The 19,797-nt window shown below is 68.3% G+C and overlaps 1 protein-coding gene across 16 annotated transcripts in view; it reads left to right on the top strand.

The window, feature by feature from the left end:
- NCOR2 (nuclear receptor corepressor 2) overlaps nt 1-19,797 on the top strand; it is a 134,441-nt gene that overhangs the window by 80,022 nt on the left and 34,622 nt on the right. For 12 of the 16 annotated variants that reach the window (XM_059676235.1, XM_059676238.1, XM_059676240.1 and 9 more), the window contains 4 exons: nt 1,561-1,685; nt 3,613-3,785; nt 5,135-5,197; nt 13,989-14,131. In XM_059676235.1, coding sequence (XP_059532218.1) covers nt 1,561-1,685; nt 3,613-3,785; nt 5,135-5,197; nt 13,989-14,131 — 504 coding nt within the window. The remainder of the gene's footprint in view (nt 1-1,560; nt 1,686-3,612; nt 3,786-5,134; nt 5,198-13,988; nt 14,132-19,797) is intronic. The other 4 variants (XM_059676239.1, XM_059676249.1, XM_059676237.1 and 1 more) reach the window with 2 other exon arrangements.

The following is a 19,797-nucleotide window of genomic DNA, read 5'->3' as shown; positions in this document are numbered from 1 at the left end:
AGTCGCTGGGGGGTCCCTGGCACACACGCCGTCTCGGAGGCGCCTGCGGTCGGAAAGGCCCTGCCTGCCCGGGCCCGAGGTGTGCCCGGCCAGCAGGCGTGACAGGTAGAGACGCAACCACGCGGGCGGCCCGTGGCCAGGGCATCCCCCTCAGCCAGCCACGCCCCTCCCCCTCCCGGGTCCCCCTCCCCCTCCCGGGTCCTCCTGGCCCCGGACTCCCACCCCGCCCTCTGCCTCCTCTTGCGGACGTGGACGTGCCTGCTTCCCTGGCTGGGCCCTGGCTTCCTCTGCGGCTCCCGGGCGGCTGAAGGTCCCTCAGCGGCCAGAGGGGTTCGGTGGTGCCGGGAGCGGGCTAGTTCAGGGGCTCGGCGTCAGCGGTGACGTGGTGCCCTTCCGCCTGGCCCTTTCCCGTCCTCTTCCAGGGAAGAGGGGGCCGTGGGGACAGGGCAGCCCTGGCCAGGAGGTTCCAGGTGGAAATCCCCGCAGCCTCGGATTGGAGAGCCTCGTGCTGTGCCCGGGTCCCAGGTGCCCTGAGCCATAAAATAAGGAAAGGAAACAGAAATTCAGGCAGGACGGGAAGGAGCCGGGCCCACCCTGTCCTCTCCTGTCCTGGGAGGCCCAGTGCCCCGGGGCGGGCTGGCCGGGGGCCGCCTCACCTGCCGGCCCGCCTGGGAGGAGGAGATGAGAGAAAGGGGCCGCGAGGAGGCTGGTTTTGCCGAGAGCGTCTTTGATCTCCCAGGGCCCGAGGCAGCAGAGCGGGCCTGGGCCTGGCCGCAGCCACCTCCGTGGCCGGAGCGTGGAGACTGAGGCTCAGAGAGGTGGCCTGCAGGGCTGGGGCCCAGGGGTGCGTCCCCCGTTCCCACGCTCGCTCTGCTCCTGCCTGGAGCGCAGTAGGGCGCCTCCTGCTGGCGTTCGCGGGTTCTGCTCCACGGGAAGACCTGAGCAGGCGCCACTCCTGTCTGTCTGCTCCTCACATCCCGCCTCCGGGCTGGCTGGCGGGGAGATGAGCCGTGCGGAGTACCCCTGCTCTCGTCCTAGGTCACAAAGCCACCGAGGGAGGGAGGGGCCAGGGGTCACCTGACACCGGCCCTTTCTGCACCCGCCCCCCCATGCCCCTGCCTCCCGGCGCCTCTGGGCTGGGCTGTGCCCTTTGGGGCCCAGTACCTGCAGCCTCCCCTAGCGGGCTTCCTTTCTTTCTTTTTTCTTTTTTTGGTTAATCCTCACTTGAGCATATTTTCCCTTGGATTTTTAGGGAGAGTTGAAGAGAGAGGGAGACACAGAGGAACATCGATGAGGGAGAAACACATCGCTGGGTTGCCTCCTGCATGAGCCCCAACCAGGGCCCGGGCTGGGGAGGAGCCTGCAGCCAAGCACGTGGCCTTGACTGGAATCGAACCCGGGACCCTTCGGTCTGCAGGCCGACGCTCTGTCCACTGACCCACACCGGCCAGGGCTCCCAGCGGACTTCACGATGCCCCCTCCGCCTCCCTGCCCGCCCCACCCAGGTGCACTCACCTGCCTCACTGTCCTCCCCCTTCTGTGTCCCAACCCCCCTCCCCCCAGCAGCAGCAGCAGCAGCAGCAGATGCCCCGGGGCAGCCAGGAGGAGAAGGAGGAGAAGGAGAAGGAGGCCGAGAAGGAGGAGGAGCGGCCGGACGTCGAGAACGACAAGGAAGAGCTGACCAAGTAAGGCCGCCACCGGGAGCGGGTCCGGGCTCAGCCCAGGTCTGGGGCCCGTGGGTGACCCTGGGCCAGTGACCCTGGGCAGGTGTGTGAGGATGTCGTGTGGTTTGGTGTCTATCCAGGGCCTGCCAAGAAGGGAGGCATTTTCTGCTGCGTCCTCGCAGCCTCACTTCCAGACGCTGCTCCTCTCCTCCCTCCTGCTTCTCCTCCTCCTCCTCCTCCTGCTCCTCCTCCTCCTGCTTCTCCTCCTGCTGCTTCTCCTCCTCCTGCTCCTGCTCCTCCTCCTCCTGCTTCTCCTCCTCCTCCTGCTTCTCCTCCTCCTGCTCCTGCTTCTCCTCCTCCTCCTCCTCCTGCTCCTCCTCCTCCTGCTTCTCCTCCTCCTGCTGCTTCTCCTCCTCCTGCTTCTCCTCCTCCTCCTCCTGCTTCTCCTCCTCCTGCTGCTTCTCCTCCTGCTTCTCCTCCTCCTGCTTCTCCTCCTGCTCCTGCTTCTCCTCCTCCTGCTTCTCCTCCTCCTGCTCCTGCTTCTCCTCCTCCTGCTTCTCCTCCTCCTCCTCCTGCTTCTCCTCCTCCTCCTCCTCCTCCTGCTCCTCCTGCTCCTCCTCCTGCTTCTCCTCCTCCTGCTTCTCCTCCTCCTCCTCCTGCTGCTTCTCCTCCTCCTGCTTCTCCTCCTCCTGCTTCTCCTCCTGCTCCTGCTTCTCCTCCTCCTGCTTCTCCTCCTCCTGCTCCTGCTTCTCCTCCTCCTGCTTCTCCTCCTCCTCCTCCTGCTTCTCCTCCTCCTGCTCCTCCTGCTTCTCCTCCTCCTCCTCCTGCTCCTCCTCCTCCTGCTCCTCCTCCTCCTGCTCCTCCTCCTCCTCCTGCTTCTCCTCCTCCTGCTCCTCCTCCTCCTGCTTCTCCTCCTCCTGCTCCTCCTCCTCCTCCTGCTTCTCCTCCTCCTCCTGCTCCTCTCTCTCCGCCTCTCCCCCTCTGCCTGCCCTTTCTTTCTCCAACTCTCCGGAGACCTGCTGACTGATAGCTCATTTGCACTCCTCTCTGAGCGAATACATCCAGGCAGTGACTTTGGAACTCTGCTCCCTCCTCCCCTCCTCTCCTCTTGTGCATCTGTCTCCGGAGACGGAGACTCGGGGAGGGGCACGGGGATCAGAGGAGCTGGGGAGGGGCTCGGTGTGCAGGCAGCCGCAGCCCTCGCCTTTAGTGTCATTGCTGTCGGTGTGAGCCCATGCGGATCAAGGCACAGCCTCGCCCGGAGCCCCCCAGCCTCCCGGAGCCCCCAGCCTCCCTCCCGCACGTGCTGCCGGGGCGGAGGGAGCGGAGCCAGCGGGAGAGTCCGCGGGGAGACGGGTGGAGAGAGACCGGCACGGCCGGGCGCCAGGTGCCTGGAATGGGCTCAGGCCTGTGGTTGCCGCGAGCATCTGGCCGATCCCGTCTCCCAGGCTTCCAGCGAGGGCCTCCCTGAGGGCGGATGGGAGGCCGAGGGGGTAAACCTGAGGGCCCCAGAGGAAACCGCCTGAGACGATAGGGTGCTGAGGTCACACGCGCCCCCCACACCCGGCTCGCCTGCGTAAGGCCCTTGGGAGCCTGGGCTCTCACAGAGCGGGGCGCGCCTCCCCGTGCGGGTGGCGTGGCTGTACCCCAGGCCGGGGGAGAGCAGCCCCCTCTGGTGTAGCACATGGCCTTGCAGGGCGGACGCAGCCCCCACTCCCGTCGAGTGAATGAAAAGGCCGCCCAGTCAAACAGCGGAGAGCAAAGCGGCCGAGAGCGGCCGGCTCACACCGCCCTCCTGATAAACGCAGAGCCGCTGCCCACGGCTGCCCGCCAAGCTCCCTCGTCGGCGGGAGAGGCGGCCTGGCGGGTGGCTGCCCGCCCGCAGGTGCAGGTCTCGTGGCCACGGCCGCCCGGCGACACCCTCCCTCCGTCCCCCTCTGACGCTCAGGGAGAAGACGGACGACACCTCTGGGGAGGACAACGATGAGAAAGAGGCCGTGGCCTCCAAAGGCCGCAAAACCGCCAACAGCCAGGGGAGGCGCAAGGGCCGCATCACCCGCTCCATGGCCAACGAGGCCAACAGCGAGGAGGCCGTCACCCCGCAGCAGAGCGCCGAGCTGGGTGAGTCTCGGGCCCGGGCAGGGCCACCGTCCCGGCGTTCGCTGGGCCTGCTGTGCCACCCGGGGCGACTTCCTGAACCTCTCTGTGCACAGCGGTTGCCGGCACCCGTGGGGTGAGCGCTTCCGGGACCGTGTGCGTGGGGAGGGCCTGCGGCCGTCTCCGGGGCGTGGAAGGGGCTCCGTGGCCTCCAGCCGTGAGGACCCCAGAGCGGGGAGGGTTCCCATAAAACTCCAGACCGGCCCTTCGGGATTTGCTGTGACGTCGGGTCTGGCTGCGCTTGGCCTGCGTTTCTGCCAGGAGCAGCTGCTGGAGCGGAGTAGCCACCAGCCCTTTTTAGAAGGACCCTCGTGCTGACCACCCCCAACCTCCCCCAACCCCGTAGGCCAGTGATGGCGAACCTTTTGAGCTTGGCGTGCCAGCGTTTTGAAAAACCCTAACTTACCTCTGGTGCCGTGTCACATATAGAAATTTTTTGATCTTTGCAACCATAGTAAAATAAAGACTTATATTTTTGATATTTGCTTCATATATTTCAATGCCATTTAACAAAGAAAAATCAACCAAAAAAATGAGTTCACGTGTCGCCTCTGACACGCGTGTCATAGGTTCACCGTCACTGCGCCTGGATTCCTCATAGGGTCACTGCGATGGCGAAAGGGCTGAGTAGCAGTTCCCAAGATCAGCCACAAGGGGGCAGCCCATGAGCATTTGTCCTCTGTACTTTTTTGGCTCTTTGGGGCCCACCCTCCCTGCCTCTGTGGGAACCCCAGGCCCCGGCCACCAGGATGCCTTCCCAGGGTGGGGGTTGAGGTGATGTTTTGTCACCGGGATCTCCGCCTCCAGGCCCAGGGTCTGCTCCAGGCACCTGCCCCGGCTTCCCGGGGCGGCATGTGTACCTGCACGGAGGGGCTGTTTGAGGCGTAGAGAAGCAGGGCTGCTTCTGTAGAGTCATGGAGTTGGTCAGGATTCAAACCCAGCCTGGAGGTTCGGGCGGCCGCCCTCGGTGGCAACGCGGAGCAGCCAGGGCAGGAGGACTCCTGCAGAAGTGCACCGTGTGCCCCACTTCCGGCACGGGCCCCTGGAGCCTGGGCCGATGGGGGGCCCAGATGCCGGGGTGGGAAATGCAGGGGGCTGTTCCAGCTCGCCCGCCCAGGCTCAGACCTCCCTGTCCAGGCCCCGCCCGGCCTCCGTTTCCCGCCTGTAAAATGGGGCGACGGCACACCCTGCACCCCAGCAGGCTGCGTGGAGGCTGGCCCGGGTGCGAGAGCCGCTCAGTGCGGTGCCCGTGCAGCCCGCGGCCGAGGAGACGCCCTGGGCGGCCGCGGCCAACGTGCGTGTCCTCCTTGCAGCCTCCATGGAGATGAACGAGAGCTCCCGCTGGACGGAGGAGGAGATGGAAACCGCCAAGAAAGGTGAGGGCGTCGGGGCCTGGCCGCCCTCCCTTGGCACCCGGTCCTGAAGGTCACGTGGCGGGAGGGCGTTGACTCGCTGGGCCGTGACGGGGCCTGCGGTGCACCCGGTGGGGGGGCCGGGGTACAGGCTCTGTTTCGGGGTGTTCTCAGGTTGGCCATGTCCCCTTGGCGCCGCTCTCTCGGGCTCCTCCCTCCAGCTCCCCCCTCAGGCGAGGCCACCTCCCTGGGCCTCAGTCTTCTCATCTGCACAATGGGAATGAGAGCGTCACCCTGAAGACCCCCCTGCCTCCTCTCGCAGGTTCAGACCTCCGTGCAGCGGCTCGAGAAGGCCCCTGGGGGCCGGGGGGCGGGGGGGCTTGCGCAGGCCGGCGGGGCTCAGAGCTGTCAGCCCCCCGAGGGCCATGTTGTCAGTTTTCTCGGGCCTCTGTGTCCACTAGGTGGTTTTTACGTGGATCTCGCCGTGGAGTGCGCAAGAGGCTTTGTTGAAGTTGTGTGATTTCTCCTTTCCCCTGTAACTGTGACCAAGTGCACGTGAAATGGACAGTGGGTGCCCTCCGCAGCGTGCCTTCCAGGGGCTGTCCGTGCGTTCCCATTGGCCAGCCCAGCACGGCCGTCAGCCCCGCCAGAAGCGCCCCCATTAGCGGTCACCCCCCCACCCCCGCCGGCCACATGCACCTGCCGACTTGCTCTCCGTCCCCTGGACCCACCTCGCCGGGCCTCACCTGCGTGGAACCGAATGATACGTGCCCTTCGTGTCTGGCTCCTCCCGTGGGGCCGCGTGCTGGCGCCTCGCTCCTTTCCGAGGCTGCGTCGTCTTCCGCGCGTGGATGGGTCACGTTCTGTGATGCACGCGTTGGCCGATGGACCTGTGGGTCGTTTCCCCGGTGGGGGGTTGCGATGAGGCTGCTGTGAGCCGGTGCGTGGACTACGTGGGGTTTTAATCACGTGCGACCCTGGGGTCTCGCTGTCGGTGGTCAAGTTGCCCTGCGACCCACCCCAGGGGGCAGTCGGCCCCACAGGCAGGTTCAGGCTGCCCCCCCCCCGTGCTCCCACCTCTCACTCCCGCTGTGCCTCTGTTGTCACAGCAGCCCCAGCGCTGCCTCCTCCCTCCCCGTTACCTTGAGGGGTTGGGAGTTGGCGGCCGCCCTCTCTCTCCCTCGGGAAGGGCAGATCTGGGGCCGGGAGGACGGCGGGATGACTCACTCGGAGACGGGAGTGAGCCCTGGCCGCTCAAGGTTGGGCCCTCGTCGGCGGTGAGCTCATCTGGTCCTGCCCACGGAGCCGGCAGCGTGAGTCCCGCCAGGCCCGCGGTGACGTTCGTAATAATGCAGTGAGCGCCGGCGGTCCGCCGTGAATGACAGCGACCGGGCGATTGCCGCCGGGGCGGCTGCTAATGGCCGTGTGTTCCAGGCAGCGGCGGGGGCGGGAGGGAGGGGGGAGGTATGGGGAGGCAGGTGCTGGCTGCCCCAGCGACTCCTCCACGGTGGGCAGCGGGTGGAGGCTCAGAACATCCCACCCAGCCCTCAGAGACCCGGAAAAGGCCCCGGGAGCCGGCTGTGCCCGGGGCTGAGGGCATCCGCTGTCCTCCTTCCCCTCACTCACGGCAGGGCCTCCCCCTCCGCAGGGCAGGGCCGCCCGGAGCCGGGCCAGCCCTGGTCCCTCCCGGGGAGCCCAGGGAGGTGAGCAGCCAGCGTCCCCGGGGCCTGGGGACCACTGAGCGGGGCCTTGGAGGATGAGCTGCACAGGGTCCCCGCCCCCAGACCTCAGCCTCTGTGCCTTTTAGGTCTAGGACCTCAGGCAGATCGGTCCGCCTCCCCGCGCCTCAGTCTTCTCATCTGTACAACGGGCATGTCGCCCGCTGCATTTGTTTGCTGGGGCTGCCATCACTAAGCAGAAACTTGGGTGGGTTAGGACAACGGAAATGCATTCTCTCTCAGCTCGGGAGGCTGGGAATCCAGCGTCGAGGCGTGAGCCTGAGCCGGCCGAGCTCCCTCAGACGCCTCCTGGGCAGGGCTCCCCCAAGGAGGACACCCTCCCCGGCCGTCTCCGAACCTGTGGGCGCCCAGGAGCTGCTCCGAGTTCTGTGTCCCCACCAGCCTCACGGAGCAGGTGCTGTTCTTGTTCCCTTTTCCAGGTGAGGGTCCCGGAGGCCCAGGGAGGCTGTGTGAGCCGCCTCAGGTCACACGGCTGTTAAGTGGTGGCGCTGGGGTTTGAGGCCAAACACGCTGGTTACAGGGTGGGAGTGGGGCTGGTGTGAGGCCTGGATGAGTGAGTCTCGGGGCCGGGCCGCTGGACGGAGGTGGCCAGGAGGGGAGGGCATCCCGACAGTGGGAGCTGCAGGGTGGCTGAGAGGAGGCCATGGAAACCAGAGAACGAGGGGAGATGGGCGAGGGCTGGGGGCGCTGCGGAGGACCCAGGCCTTCCCGCGGTGGATGGAGCTGGCTGTCCGCTGAGGGCATGGGGAGCGGTGGGGCAGGGCTCCCGGTGGGCAGGCGGGCACCGGCCCTCCTGTGAGTGTGGAGTCGGGGCTGCCTGCCCCAGGCGCTCACCCAGTGGGGACTGAGCATGTGCAGAAGCTGCCACCCAGGAATCGGGCAGCCCAGGGAGCTGGCAGCCTGCCCTCGGGCCTCACGCCACCCGGGGCAGGAGGGCAGGCCCTTGTCCCCCTGGGAAAGGTCAGGCTGGCCTGGCGCAGTGCCCCGACCCAGCCGTGCAGGCCGCTCCCTGTCCCCCGTCCCCCGTCCCCTCCTCTGTGGGCAGGGGGCCAGCAGGGAGGGCTTGGGGGGCCCTGGGTCCCACCGCTCCAGGCCAGGAATCGGCGCTGGCCCCGCTCCAGGCTGCCAGGCTCTGGGGGCCCCAGACAGACCCCATGGGGCCAGCCGGAGCCCAGGCCCACCCCAGCCCTGTCCCCGTAACTCCGGCGGCAGGACGCGCCCGCCATGGGGAGTGAGGGAGACCAGTGGGTGCTTCGTGCTCCGGGGCCCTGGTCGGGCACCCTGGCTGGTTAGTTCATTTTCACGGGTGAAGAGTCTGAGGCTCGGGGAGCGGAGTGGGAGCCCCCAGACACAGCCCTCCCCCACCCCCCAGGGCTCACATGGAGGGCTGATGTGTTGGGGCGGCCTCAGGGTTGTCAGACGTGTGGTGTCTCGGACTGCTGCCCCTTTGGGTGGAGACAGACCAAGGGGGCACTTTGCATGCACTCTCTAACCTTGCCCTGGGCGGTGAGCTCAGTGGTTAGAGCGTCAGCCCGAGGGCCGGAGGGCCACGGGTGCGATTCCCGGTCACGGGCACGTTCCCTGGGTTGCAGGCCCGATCCACGGCCCCGTCGATGTGTGTGTCTCCCTCTCCCCCTCCTCCGGGTCCCTTCTGCGTTCTCTGTGAATCGGTGGAAAAACCGCTAGCGTGTGCTCGGGTGAGGATCTCACAAAAAGAAGGAGACTGTCTGATCGCCCGGGGGACCCTGGAGGCGGTGCTCCACGGGTGTGGACAGCCACCTGTACCCGTGTCCTGTGCGCGGAGGCAGACACCGGCCGACACGGCTCCTGCTTTGCTGGGGAGGGAACAGGCCCGGGGCTGCGCAGCGAGCGGGGCCCGCCGGCCGGGAGCGCTGGGCAAGGAAGGCATCGCGCTGCGGCGTCCCCGGGCGGCGGGCAAGGCCACGCAGGTCGCACGCGGGCGGTTGGTTCCCTCTGCGAGCGCGTTTCCTTGTGTGTCGAGGGGAAGAGCCGCCTCGCGGCGAATCCAGGACCCGCAGACCCGATCGCCGAGACCCAGGCCAGGGCGGCGGGTGGGGTGTTCCGTGGACGGGGGGTCTAAGAGCTGTGACCTTCCCAGGGTGCAAATGGGGGGCGACGTGGGGCCCACGGGGGCTAGAGGGGTGCCCAGGCCAGTTCACCTGAGCCTGGATGGTGGGGTGGGGTTCCCGGTCCCTGTGGCAGGGACCCGTGGGGGGGGGGGCACCTGGCACGTCTGGACGGTGCATGCGACGCTGCCCCTGCAGTGTCGGCAGAGCGGGTGTCCCCCGGGCCGAGGGCCCCCCACGAGCCACGCCGCCGCGGGACACCCCTCCCGCACCCCTGCGGCCACCGCCTGCTCCTTCACCTCCTTCACCCAGTCCCTCCGTGACTCAGACCTCTCCCGGCTCCGCTTCCTGTCTCCGTCAATTTCACTTCCTAGTTCCTGCCCCCGAGTCTTCGGAACGAAACTCCTTCCTTAGAAAGTAGAAGTGGGGTCGGAGGATCGAGACCGCAGGGGACGGACGGGGAGCCGGGGGGCTGGACGCCCGCCGTGTGGGTGTGCCGCCTGCCGCCCCTGGGACCCCCCGGGAGCCTGCGGGGACCAGCCCTCCTGCCCCTGCTCTCTGGGCAGCTGCTCTCCCGGAGCCAGAGAGTTCCCCGAGATACCCGAGGGGCGCCCAGGGGGCCCCCAGACCCAGACGCCGGGAGCATTGGGAGCTGCGTGCGTTTGCCCAGCAGCGCCTCTTGCAAGCCTAGCAGCTGTGGGCGCAGACAGGGCCGGCCGTGAGCCGCGGAGCAAAGGAACTCATTTCAGGGGGCGCTGGTTGCCCCGGAGGTGACCGAACCCCGAGACCGCGCAGGGGCTGGGAGGGCAGCTGTGAAGAGCGTAGTCCGGGAAGGCCTCTCGGAGGAGGCGTCCCTCGAGCCCCGAGCTGAGGAGGAGAACCGAGGCGGATCCGTGGGAAGCCGTGCGGGCTGAGAACCAGTGCAAATGTCCTGGGGCACGTCCCAGGGCTGGGTGTGAAGGCCCCCAGTGGCCGGAGGGAGTGAACCGGGAGCGGGGTGGGCAGCTGGCTGGACAGGTGGGCGGGGCCGGCTCCACGCCGAGGCCTTCGGGTTTGATTCCGACAGCTTCCAGAGCTCCGGGTGGGTCGTCCTCGTCATCGGAAGATGTGAGGCAGGGCAGTGACACACTTGGATTGGCATCCGCGAACGCTGGCTCGCCTGGGGCTCCCTGCGGAGGAGGGAAGTCCTAGATCCCCGACACGGCTGGGATCCGCTGCCCTCCCTGGCACGGTGCCCCGGGGCGCGGGCTGGGGGCCCAGGCCAGGAGCAGGGCGCGGAGACCTGCGGCCCTGGGGTTCCCGCCGGCAGGACGGGGAGGCAGGCGGACGGCTCCAGGGACACACAGGTCAGTGACCCTGGAGCTGGAAAACTCGGTCATGACCTGGATCTCGCTCCAAAGTTCAGCTCAGTTAACTTTCAACCCCCCGGGAGCCGCCGGCGTCCCTGGCAGGGGTCCAGGAGGAGCCGCCGCGGCTGGTGGGGGTGTCTCGGGAGGGAGGACAGAGGCAAGGGAGCCCTTCGGGGACCCCCAGCTCCCCTCCCGCCCTCCGTGGGCGGGGGTCTCAGCACTATGGTGTCCGCCTCTGAACCAGCTCTGCCCCCCCAGCCCGGCCCCCTCCGCCCTCCCAGTCCCCCGAGTCCCCGCAGAGGGGGGCCGGCTGTGTGGGGGGGAGTGGGGGGAGAGCGCAGGTGGACGGCCTCGGCAGTGCCGGCGGAAGAGGCTGCTTGCTCCCGCCCGCCTGCCCGCCTGCGGGGCGGGGAGCTGTTTTCCTGAGCCCTCATCTGTTCTTACCGCTGCTGACGCGCCACCGCACGGATGGGGAGAGAGGGAGGGGAAGCGGTGCCAAGCGGGCCCGCCCCCTCTGAACCTGGGCTCCTGCCACGCTCCGCTCCCAGCCCACCCGCCCGCCCGCCCGCGAGCCGAGCCTATGTCTGGAGGTCACATTCAGCCCCGAGGCGTCTCGCTGGGTCAGGCGGGAGGATCCACGAGCCCAGGCGCCCGCCCGGGAGCGGGGCAGCGGGAGCCCGCGGCCCAGCCGGTGCACTTGGCACGCCCCGCGGGGGTCCCGGGGGCTCCAGGCCAGCGCCCCTGGCCGAGCGCCTGCGTAGGGCACCTTGGTGCCCAGACGAGCCGCGGACACGGAGCCCCGGTGACGCCTGGCACAGGCTGCCGCGCGCACACTGACAACTTCTCGCTGGCTGCCCTCGTGGCGAAGGGCACCTCGCTGCCCGCAGCAGTGGGGGGGAGGGTACCGCCTCACGTCACGGGTGGCAGTGCTGAGCCGGGGCCAGGAGGCCGCAAGGACCTGCCTCCCACCTTCCCTTCCCTTCCCTTCCCCCTTTCCTCCCCCTCCCTCCTCCCTCCTCCCTCCTCCCCCCCTCCCTCCTCCTCCTTCTCTCTTCCTCCCTCCTCCCCCTCCCTCCCTCCACCCTCCACCCCTCCCCTCCTCCCCCTCCCTCCTCCTGGCGCTGTTAGGGGAGAAGGATGTGAGGCTGAGCTGAGCCGCCAGCAGACGCCAGAGCCGGCACCGCGGCCGCCCAGCCTCCCGCCTCCCAGCCCGCGGCTCCGGCTCCTCTCCCTGGAGCGCCCTCCGAGCCTTATGTTTCCGGAAAACTTGGCCGAGGGGGAGACGCAGATGAGAGGATGTGAGTGAGTGGCCCTGGGGGGGGGCAGGGGCTGGGGGGCTTCGAGCCCTGGTGACCGGCGGGGCTGTGGCTGCCCAGAGCCAGGGACTCAGCAGCTCTGCTCCTGTGGGATCCCACCTCCACCTTCTGCGCGGAACCCCCTCCCCGAGGGCCTGGGGGGCTCAGGCCGGGCTCTCTGGGGAAGAGGAGGCCTGGGGTGGGGGGCCTCGGGGGTCCTGGTTGGCGGGGCCTGCGTCGTCTCGTCCAGGTGGGCTGTGGTGGCGGGGGCTTCGTCGGGGTCTCAGGCTGGTGTCTCCAGGGCGCGGTGGGGTCCCCGGGGCTGCCCCCCATCCCTGGCACCCTCAGTGGGGTTCAGAAACCAGGAACCAGAGGGACAGTTAGGGAAACTGAGGCCCGAGCGCAGCGGGACAGCCGCGGCCACACAGGGCTCCATTCCGGCTCTCGGTCGGCTCCTTTCTCCCAGGAAGGCGAGGGGGGCCCCGCTCCCCAACCCCAGCCTGGTTCCCAGCCACCTCCAGGCCCCGAACGGCAGCCTTCCCAGGGCCTGGCCGCCCTCGGGGTGCTGGCTGCCCCCCCCTCCCGCCCCAGGAGGCCCCGGCGGGAGACACCCGCCCAGAGGCCAGGGTTCCGGCCGGCGTGTTTGCCCGCCCGCTGGGCCCGGGCTGGGAGTATAAATAAACGCGTCCCGCGCCCTCCCCGCCGGGTTCTGTGCGGGTGGCAGCTGCCGCAGGCGCTGCGCAGGGAAAGGTCAGGGGCCGGCCTGCATTTGATCCCATGCCCCCCCCCCCCCCCCCCGTCCTTGAGGAACCCGGGGCGCCCTGAGCCACCTGGCCCGTGGCCTCCGCAGGGGAGCAGGTGGCCTGTCAGTCCAGTCCAGCCCCCCTCCCACCCCCCCACCCCCGGGGCCAGAGGTGGGGGAGCAGAACCCTTGGTCCCCACGCCTACCCGGCCACCCCCGGGCCTGCCCCACGCGCTTGTGAGGTGCTGTGGCCCCTTTGCCCCCAGCCTTGGTTCCCCCCCCCCCCCAGCCTCGGTTTCCCCTCCCCCGTCCTGGGACAGGGAGACCGGCCGTGGCCTCGCAGCAAGGATGCCCAGCGCCAAGTCTTAGCATCTGAAGGGCTTTGCAGGACCCTGGGCCGCGGGACGCAGCGGCTTCTCCGCGTCGCGCCTGCCGCTGTTTTATTTTCGTTAGAGGCTCGTACGTAGCAAGCCCCCAGCACGCGTGTGCGTGGGTGATGGCTGGGTGGGCAGCGGGACGGAGGGAGGGAAGGGAGACGGCAGAATGCCAGCACAGGCCCGCGTCCCTGCAGGGTTTCGGCCGTAGCCCCCCCCCTCCTGCAGCTTAATTCGATTCAGGGAGCGCGGCCTCAGACGTCGCTGTGCGAATCTCGCGTTCGCGTTAGGAGCGTGGCTCTGGGGCCCAGGGGCCAGCGAGTGCGTTCCCAGTAACGTGACTCAGCCTTCGTGCGGCCCCCCCACCCCCCCGCTCCCCGTCACAGCCCCCGGAGTGCGCCTCCTGCCTCCCTCCTCCTGCCATGCCGTCCACGGGAAGAGGCCGGCCCCACCTGCTCCGCGCGGGCAGCGGGCTGAGACCCAGGGCGGGCTTCCGGGGCACTGCCCCTGGATCCAGGGCGCGGGGCGCTGTCTGGGGGGGCTGTGTGTCTCCTGAGCCCATTCAGGGCGTTGGGGTAGAAGTGGGGGCTGTACGGCTCTGGCCCGAGTGTGTGGGGGAAACTTTCTCTGGCTACAGGAGGTCTGGGGTGAGGTCTGCCCGTTTCTGGGGGCCCCTCCCACACCAGGAGGCTGTGAGCTCACGGGGGTGGGGGGCTGTGATGTGGAGACACGTCCACTCCCAGCCCCTGGACCAGCCCCGTGTGGTCCGCATCCAGGGGGCCTTTGAGCCCGGGGGGCCCAGCGAACCTGGGTGCAGAGGCTCCTCGCCCCGGCTCACCCCCACCTGGACTTCATTGTCCCGTCCCCACCCCTGCGCACAGGCTCCTTCCGCTCCCGGCCGCCCGGTGCAGACGGAGCACAGCCCGTCCCCGGGGCCGTCTGCAGCTGCAAGTGCGTGTCAGCGCCGGGTCACGGCGTGGGGAGGCGGGCGAGGGGGGCCCGGGCGGGGTCTGCGCCCCGGACCTCAGCCCTCAGCCCCCAGAACCCGGGCTGGCACCCGCCTGCCCCCCAGGCCTCTCCATGCTGCACGTGGAGCCAGGTCCTCTGCCCTCACTCTCCCCGGTGCCCCCACCACTTCCCCCGGGGTCTCAGCCCAGGGGAACCCCGGGGCCGGGGTTGGGGCTCCGTGGGCCCCTCCACGCAGCCTCACCGCCCCCCGCCCTCCGCAGGCCTCCTGGAGCACGGCCGGAACTGGTCGGCCATCGCCCGCATGGTGGGCTCCAAGACGGTGAGCCAGTGTAAGAACTTCTACTTCAACTACAAGAAGCGGCAGAACCTGGACGAGATCCTGCAGCAGCACAAGCTGAAGATGGTGAGCCCTCCCCCTGCCCCCCCCCCCCGCCCCCCAGGGTCCCCGCCGGCCGGGGCCTCCCGCGTTCCTGCCCAGGGGCACCCCTGGGACGCCGCAGGGTCGATCCGGGCCGTAGACATCCCTTTCTCCGGGGACGGGACAGGCAGGCGAGCCCGCGGTGCCAGGCCCCTGCCTGCACCCCAGCATCCGTCTGGTCGCACACGCTGGGGGCCTGGAGGCCGCAGACTCGCTGGGATTGGGGCTGTCAGCGCAGTGGAGTGGGGACCCCGGGGTAGACGAACCCCCGTGACCGTCTTCCTCTCCCCATTGGGCTTCGCAGTCACAGGGCCGCCCGGGGAGGGGAGGGCAGGTCGGGGAGCAGCCGCCCGGTCCTGGCCTCTGGGTCCATCCTGAGGGGAGGCCGAGGCCCGCCCTCCCTCCCTCCCTCCCTCCCTCCCTCCCTCCCTCCCCCAGGAGCGCAGAAGGGGCGGGCGAGCTTCTCAGCGTAAATGCTCTCCGGAGAGGAGAGGAGAGGAGAGGAGAGGAGAGGAGAGGCCTTCCTCCACAGCTGTTCCTGGAAGAGCGGCCATTCCGGGCGGCCCTGCTCGCTCGCTCTCTTCCCCTCCCTCCCTCCCTCCCTCCCTCTCTTCCCATCTGTCTCCCCATCTCCCCTTTCCCCCCAGTTTGGCCATACTTCCCATGCCAGGCAGCCAGCTCTTCAGATGTGGGGAAACTGAGGCTCAGCCAGGCTTGGGTTTGAACCCAAGGACCCCAGCTCTTGGCCAGCAGGCCGCATCGGGGGGCGCACAGCCCTCTACCCCCCAGCGCGCCCCCATGGGCCCCCTGTTGTGGTTTAAAGTTCACGAAGCCTGTCGAGGGGCTCCGCCCCGGCCCAGAGAGGGTGTGCGGGCTGCAGAGGCTGCACAGCACGAGGTGGGCCAGGGGGAGCGTCTCGCCCTTGAAGCTCTGGTTGAGCATGTGCGGGAGTTAAGGGCACCACGTCCCGGCCGCCCTGAGTGTTCTGGGGGACCCTGTCCGTGCCCCTGTGGTCAGGGCTCAGGCCGGCCCCTGCCTGCGCCCCGTTCCCCACCACGCCCACCTGCTCTTCAGGGGGGTCCCGTGCCCCTCGGGCCTCGTGCGCCCACAGCTCTGCGTCTTCCCGGATTTCCCAGGACGCCTTTCCAGGGGGCAGGGGGAAGCTCAGGGCGGGGAGGGCACCTGCTCAAACCCCGTGGGTCCGAGAGGAGCCGAGCCCAGGCAGCAGGAGGGCGGAGGCCGGGGAGGGGCGGGGGCTGGGGGGGTTCCGAGCATCACCGGCTCCGATTTGGGGGGATTCTCAGCATCACCCGGGCACAAAGTGATGCCGTCTATTCCCTCCGCCCCCTGCCTCCCCCCCCCTCGCCCTCCCCCTCCCCGTGCCCTGCCCAGCCCAGGCTGTTGGGTTACAGGCTTGTCCTTCCTCCCCATGGGCCTGCTGGCCGCAGGCCTCTCTTTCCAGGTTTCCCCAACCCCCCCCATACCCCTGGGAGACCCCAGAACTGGACAGCGTGGGTCGAAGGACCAGGGACCCCGGGAAGCTGGGTGGTGTGGCCGGGGCTGGGAGGGGGGTAGTGAGGCCAAGTCCAGCTTGACGCCTGGGCCCCTGGGTGACTTTGGGCAGCGGCTTCACCCCGCTGAGCCTCAGTTTCCTCCCCTGTGAGTTGGGGGTAAAGGGCCTGGTCCCCAGGACTCGGGGTGAGTGCCCGCCGGGGCGGGGCGCCCTGACTGCAGATCCCGCCTGTGCTCCATCGCTGGCCCTGCCGCCCGGGGAGGGGAGCGGGCAGCAGCGTCGTTGCGTCGGAGCCACGGGCCCTCCTGTCCTCGGGGCGTTCGGTGGAGGTGCTGTCACCCATGCGGGGACGCGGGGCCTCGAGGCCCGGGTTTCAGTCCAGACGCGGCCCCTTCCTCGCCGGGTGGCCGCCGGCCACTGGCTTCACTGCTGTGCCTCGACGTCCCCACCCGCACATGGGGCGGGGGTGGAGCCCAGCTCAGGGCCGCGGTGGGGATGGTCTGAGTCAGGGGTCCTCAAACTACGGCCCGCGGGCCACATGCAAATACAAATATTGTATTTGTTCCCGTTTTGTTTTTTTACTTCAAAATAAGGTATGTGCAGTGTGCATAGGAATTTGTCCATAGTTTTTTTTTAAACTATAGTCCGGCCCTCCAACGGTCTGAGGGACAGGGGACTGGCCCCCTGTTTAAACAGTTTGAGGACCCCCTGGTTTAAGTGAACTTGTGTCAGGCGCTTAGAAGGGGCCTGGCCGGTCGCCAGGGCTCTGTGACAGGGCGAGCCCAGCGGTGGTGGTGGTGGTGGCGGTGGCGGTGGCGGTGGCGGTGGCGGTGGCGACCGTGACTGCGTGGTGACGGGTGGGCGTGTGGCAGGCTGGGTGTCGGCTCCCTCGTGCTGGTGGCCGTGGCCGTGGTGGCTGTCAGCTCCTGGGCCGACTGAGTCTTAGGTTGGGTGGCTGGTTGATGGATGATGGATGGGTTCATTCATTCATTCACTCAGAGTATCAGCCTATCAGGGCGGTGGAGGGCGGGGCTCTGGGCTGGAGGGATCTGCCCGGCTGGCTCTGCCCTCGTTGGCTGGTGCCCGAGGGGAGGGGAGGCTGGTGGGGGCAGCAGCCCAGCCCAGGCTGAGGAGCTGAGTGAACAGGAGGGGACCCAGAGGCCAGCATGGCCCTCAGCCCCCTGAGGGCGCCTCCATTGCTCCAGGCCCAGGTGGAAGTCATGAGGCCGGCAGCAGTTGGGGGGCGGGGGGCTGTGAGCCCCTGGCTTCCCTGGCGGGCCTGTCCCCGTGTCCCCGCGTCCCACGGAGCTGCACAGAGGGTCCTTGGGGCCCGCAGTGCCGGGGACCAGGGCGGGGGGCTGGCCGGCCACGGTCCGGGCGGGCATGTAGGCGCACCTTGCTGGGGGCTCACTGGGGGAGGAGGGCCATGTGGAGCGAGGGGTTGGCTCTTGCTCGGCGGCTCCCACGGAGGGTCAGAGAGAGCATGTGGTGAGCAAACTCAGGGCCCGTCAGAGGAAGCCGGCTTGGCCCGGGGCCTTTGTCCTGACCGCGGCCACCCCCGGGGCAGGAGTGAGTCCCCCGTCACCAGAGTATGCAAATGGCCCTCATGCAATGATGATAGTGATGATGCTGCTGAACTCGGTGACCTCTGCCTCCGGCCCCTCCCCCACACCCTCCAGTCCCAGGAGGAAGATGGGTCCCTGTGAGTCCCCGCCAGGCCCGGTCCCTCCCGAGTCCGGAGCGCAGGAAGACGGCTCCCCCTCGGCCGCCGGGGCAGGGAAGGGCGGGCGAGACGGAGGGTCGGCGGTGCCCCCTCCTGCCTGGCACAGGCCCGCGGGGTGGCCTCGAGGCCGCGGCAGCGTCAGCAGGAAGCAGCTTCGGCGGCGGGCGGAGCCGTCAGGTTATGTAACACTTGGCACGCTGTCCGCTGGAGGCCGGCCCTCCCCCTCTGGCCGAAGGTTACCCGCTCTCTGCTCTCCCATCTGTGAGTCCAGGCCCTGGGGCTCCACTTCCGTCTCTCTCCCTGTCTGTGTCTCCACCCAGGCCCGGCCTTGTCTTGTTTTTCTCTGTTGTCTCTTCCATCTGAGGCCACACAGGCCTGCAGGGAGAGAGAGAGAGAGAGAGAGAGAGAGAGAGAGAGAGAGAGAGAGAGAGAGAGGAGGATCCGGGCGGAGAAGCGCTTGAACCTGACCTGCTTTCCAATCTGGGCTTCTCGACTCCTGAGCTGTGTGGTCTCAGACAAGTGTCTTAGCCTCTCTGAGCCGACGTCCTTGTCTGTCGGGTTCATTCATCTCAAGACGTAGTTCGAGCGCTCTGCTCCGAGCCAGGCCCCGTGCCAGGGGTGCTGGGCAGACGGCCAAGGACAGGCCTTGAGGAGCTGGTACACACACACACACACACACACACACACACACACACAAACACACACACGATTTCACACTGCAGCCTGGAGATGGCAAGCTGAGGGTGTAGTAGGTGTGGCTGATGGGTGGCAGGGATCTGCTGGTTTTGACCGAGTAGCCAGGGAGGCCTCCCAGACAGCCCTGGCCCGGCCTCAGGAACCCCTATTCCCTGCGAGGCTCCCAGTTCCCCAAGTCCCAGCCTCCACGCGGGCGGTCGATGGCCGCCTTGCCCGGCCGGGGTGCTGGAGTGCGTCCCGCCGGCTAAAAATAGATTGGGGAAGGAGGGGAACCCTCAGCCGCACCCACAGAAGCCACTGCCACACAACTTTCTGGCACCTCCGTGGGCTCCCCCGGGGGCCGCAGGGAGAAGCTGGGGATGTGGGGCAGGGCTGGGGCGGCCGTGGGAGTGGGTGGCGGCGGCTGGGCATTCCCATCGCGGCCGGTGGACACGGGCAGGGTGGGCGCTGGCCCTCGGGCCCAGTGCCGGGACGGAAGCCGTGACTAACGGGGCAGCGGGCATCTCCCTCTCTCTCGTGGTGTCCCCAGTGGCTGCACCCTGAGGACCCCCATTGCCCTGGGAGGAGGCAGGACAGGAAGTGACCCTGCCCCAGGGCTGGGGCTGGGCTTGGGGACCCCTGAGGCCTGGTGAGGGGCCAGACGGGCAGGGCCTGCTGGTGCTGAAGGTGACGGGTGTTTGCCCTGAGAGCGGGCTGTGCTGTGCGGTGTAGCGAGCCTGGTTGGCTTTCTCCAGGGGCCTGTTGGGGGGGATTGATGGAGGACAGGAGGTGCCTTCATTTCTTTTGTTTTTACTTTCTTTTTAAAAATATATTTTTATTGATATCAGAGAGAAGGGAGAGGAAGAGAGAGAGAGAAACATCAGTGATGAGAGAGACTCATCAGCTGCCTCCTGCACACTCCCTACTGGGGATCGAACCTGCAACCCAGGCATGTGCCCTTGACCGCAATCGAACCCGGGACCCTTCAGTCCGCAGGCCGGCGCTCTACCCACTGAGCAACACTGCCCGGGCGTGTATTCGTTTCTTGTTCACTCTCAGTGCTGGAGCTTGAAGTCCGAACCCAGGTGCCGGTAGGCTGCGCTCCCTCTGCAGGCTCCCGGGAGGGCCCGCCCGGCCTCGCCCACTCCTGGGGGCGCCGCCGCCTCGAGGTCCCCTGGCCCTAGACCCAGCGGCTCTCCCCTGGGCTCCCCTGGGCGCCTCGGTGTCCAAACTTCCCTCTTATAAGGGCACCAGCCATTGGACCACGGCCTCCCCCAGCTGGTCTGACCTCATCTTCACTAATTACATCTGCCCAGAGCTTATCCCAAATAAGGGCCCGTTCTGAGGTCTGGGTGGACGTGCGTCTGGGGGACAGTCCGATCGTGTCCGCGGGTGCTGGGTCCCGCCTCCCTCCCTGCAGACTCCAGGCTGTGATCGCCCTCCCCTGTCACCCGGTTGTGTTGGGCGCCCTCTGAGGGTCCAGTCCACTCCCCGGGGCGGGGGGGTCCCTGGCCACCTCGAGACCCCAGCACACTCTGCCTGCACACACGCCCCCCACCTCCCCGCTGTGTGTTCGAGCCCGAGATGCTGACACGTCGTCATCACTAAGTCGATCAACAAACCCCATCTGGGCACTTGCCTGGCTCAGCCTGGTCGGGGGGTGGGGGGTGGGGTGCCAGGATGTCTCCTCTGCTCCCCTGAAGCGCCCGGCCCAGGGCAGTGCAAAGAGGGAGCCGGCCA

Source organism: Myotis daubentonii, chromosome 19, assembly GCF_963259705.1.
Source record: "Myotis daubentonii chromosome 19, mMyoDau2.1, whole genome shotgun sequence".
Taxonomy (NCBI): domain Eukaryota; kingdom Metazoa; phylum Chordata; class Mammalia; order Chiroptera; family Vespertilionidae; genus Myotis; species Myotis daubentonii.
The sequence above is the reverse complement of the archived record's forward strand: the minus strand, read 5'-3'. Positions and strand labels throughout refer to the sequence as shown.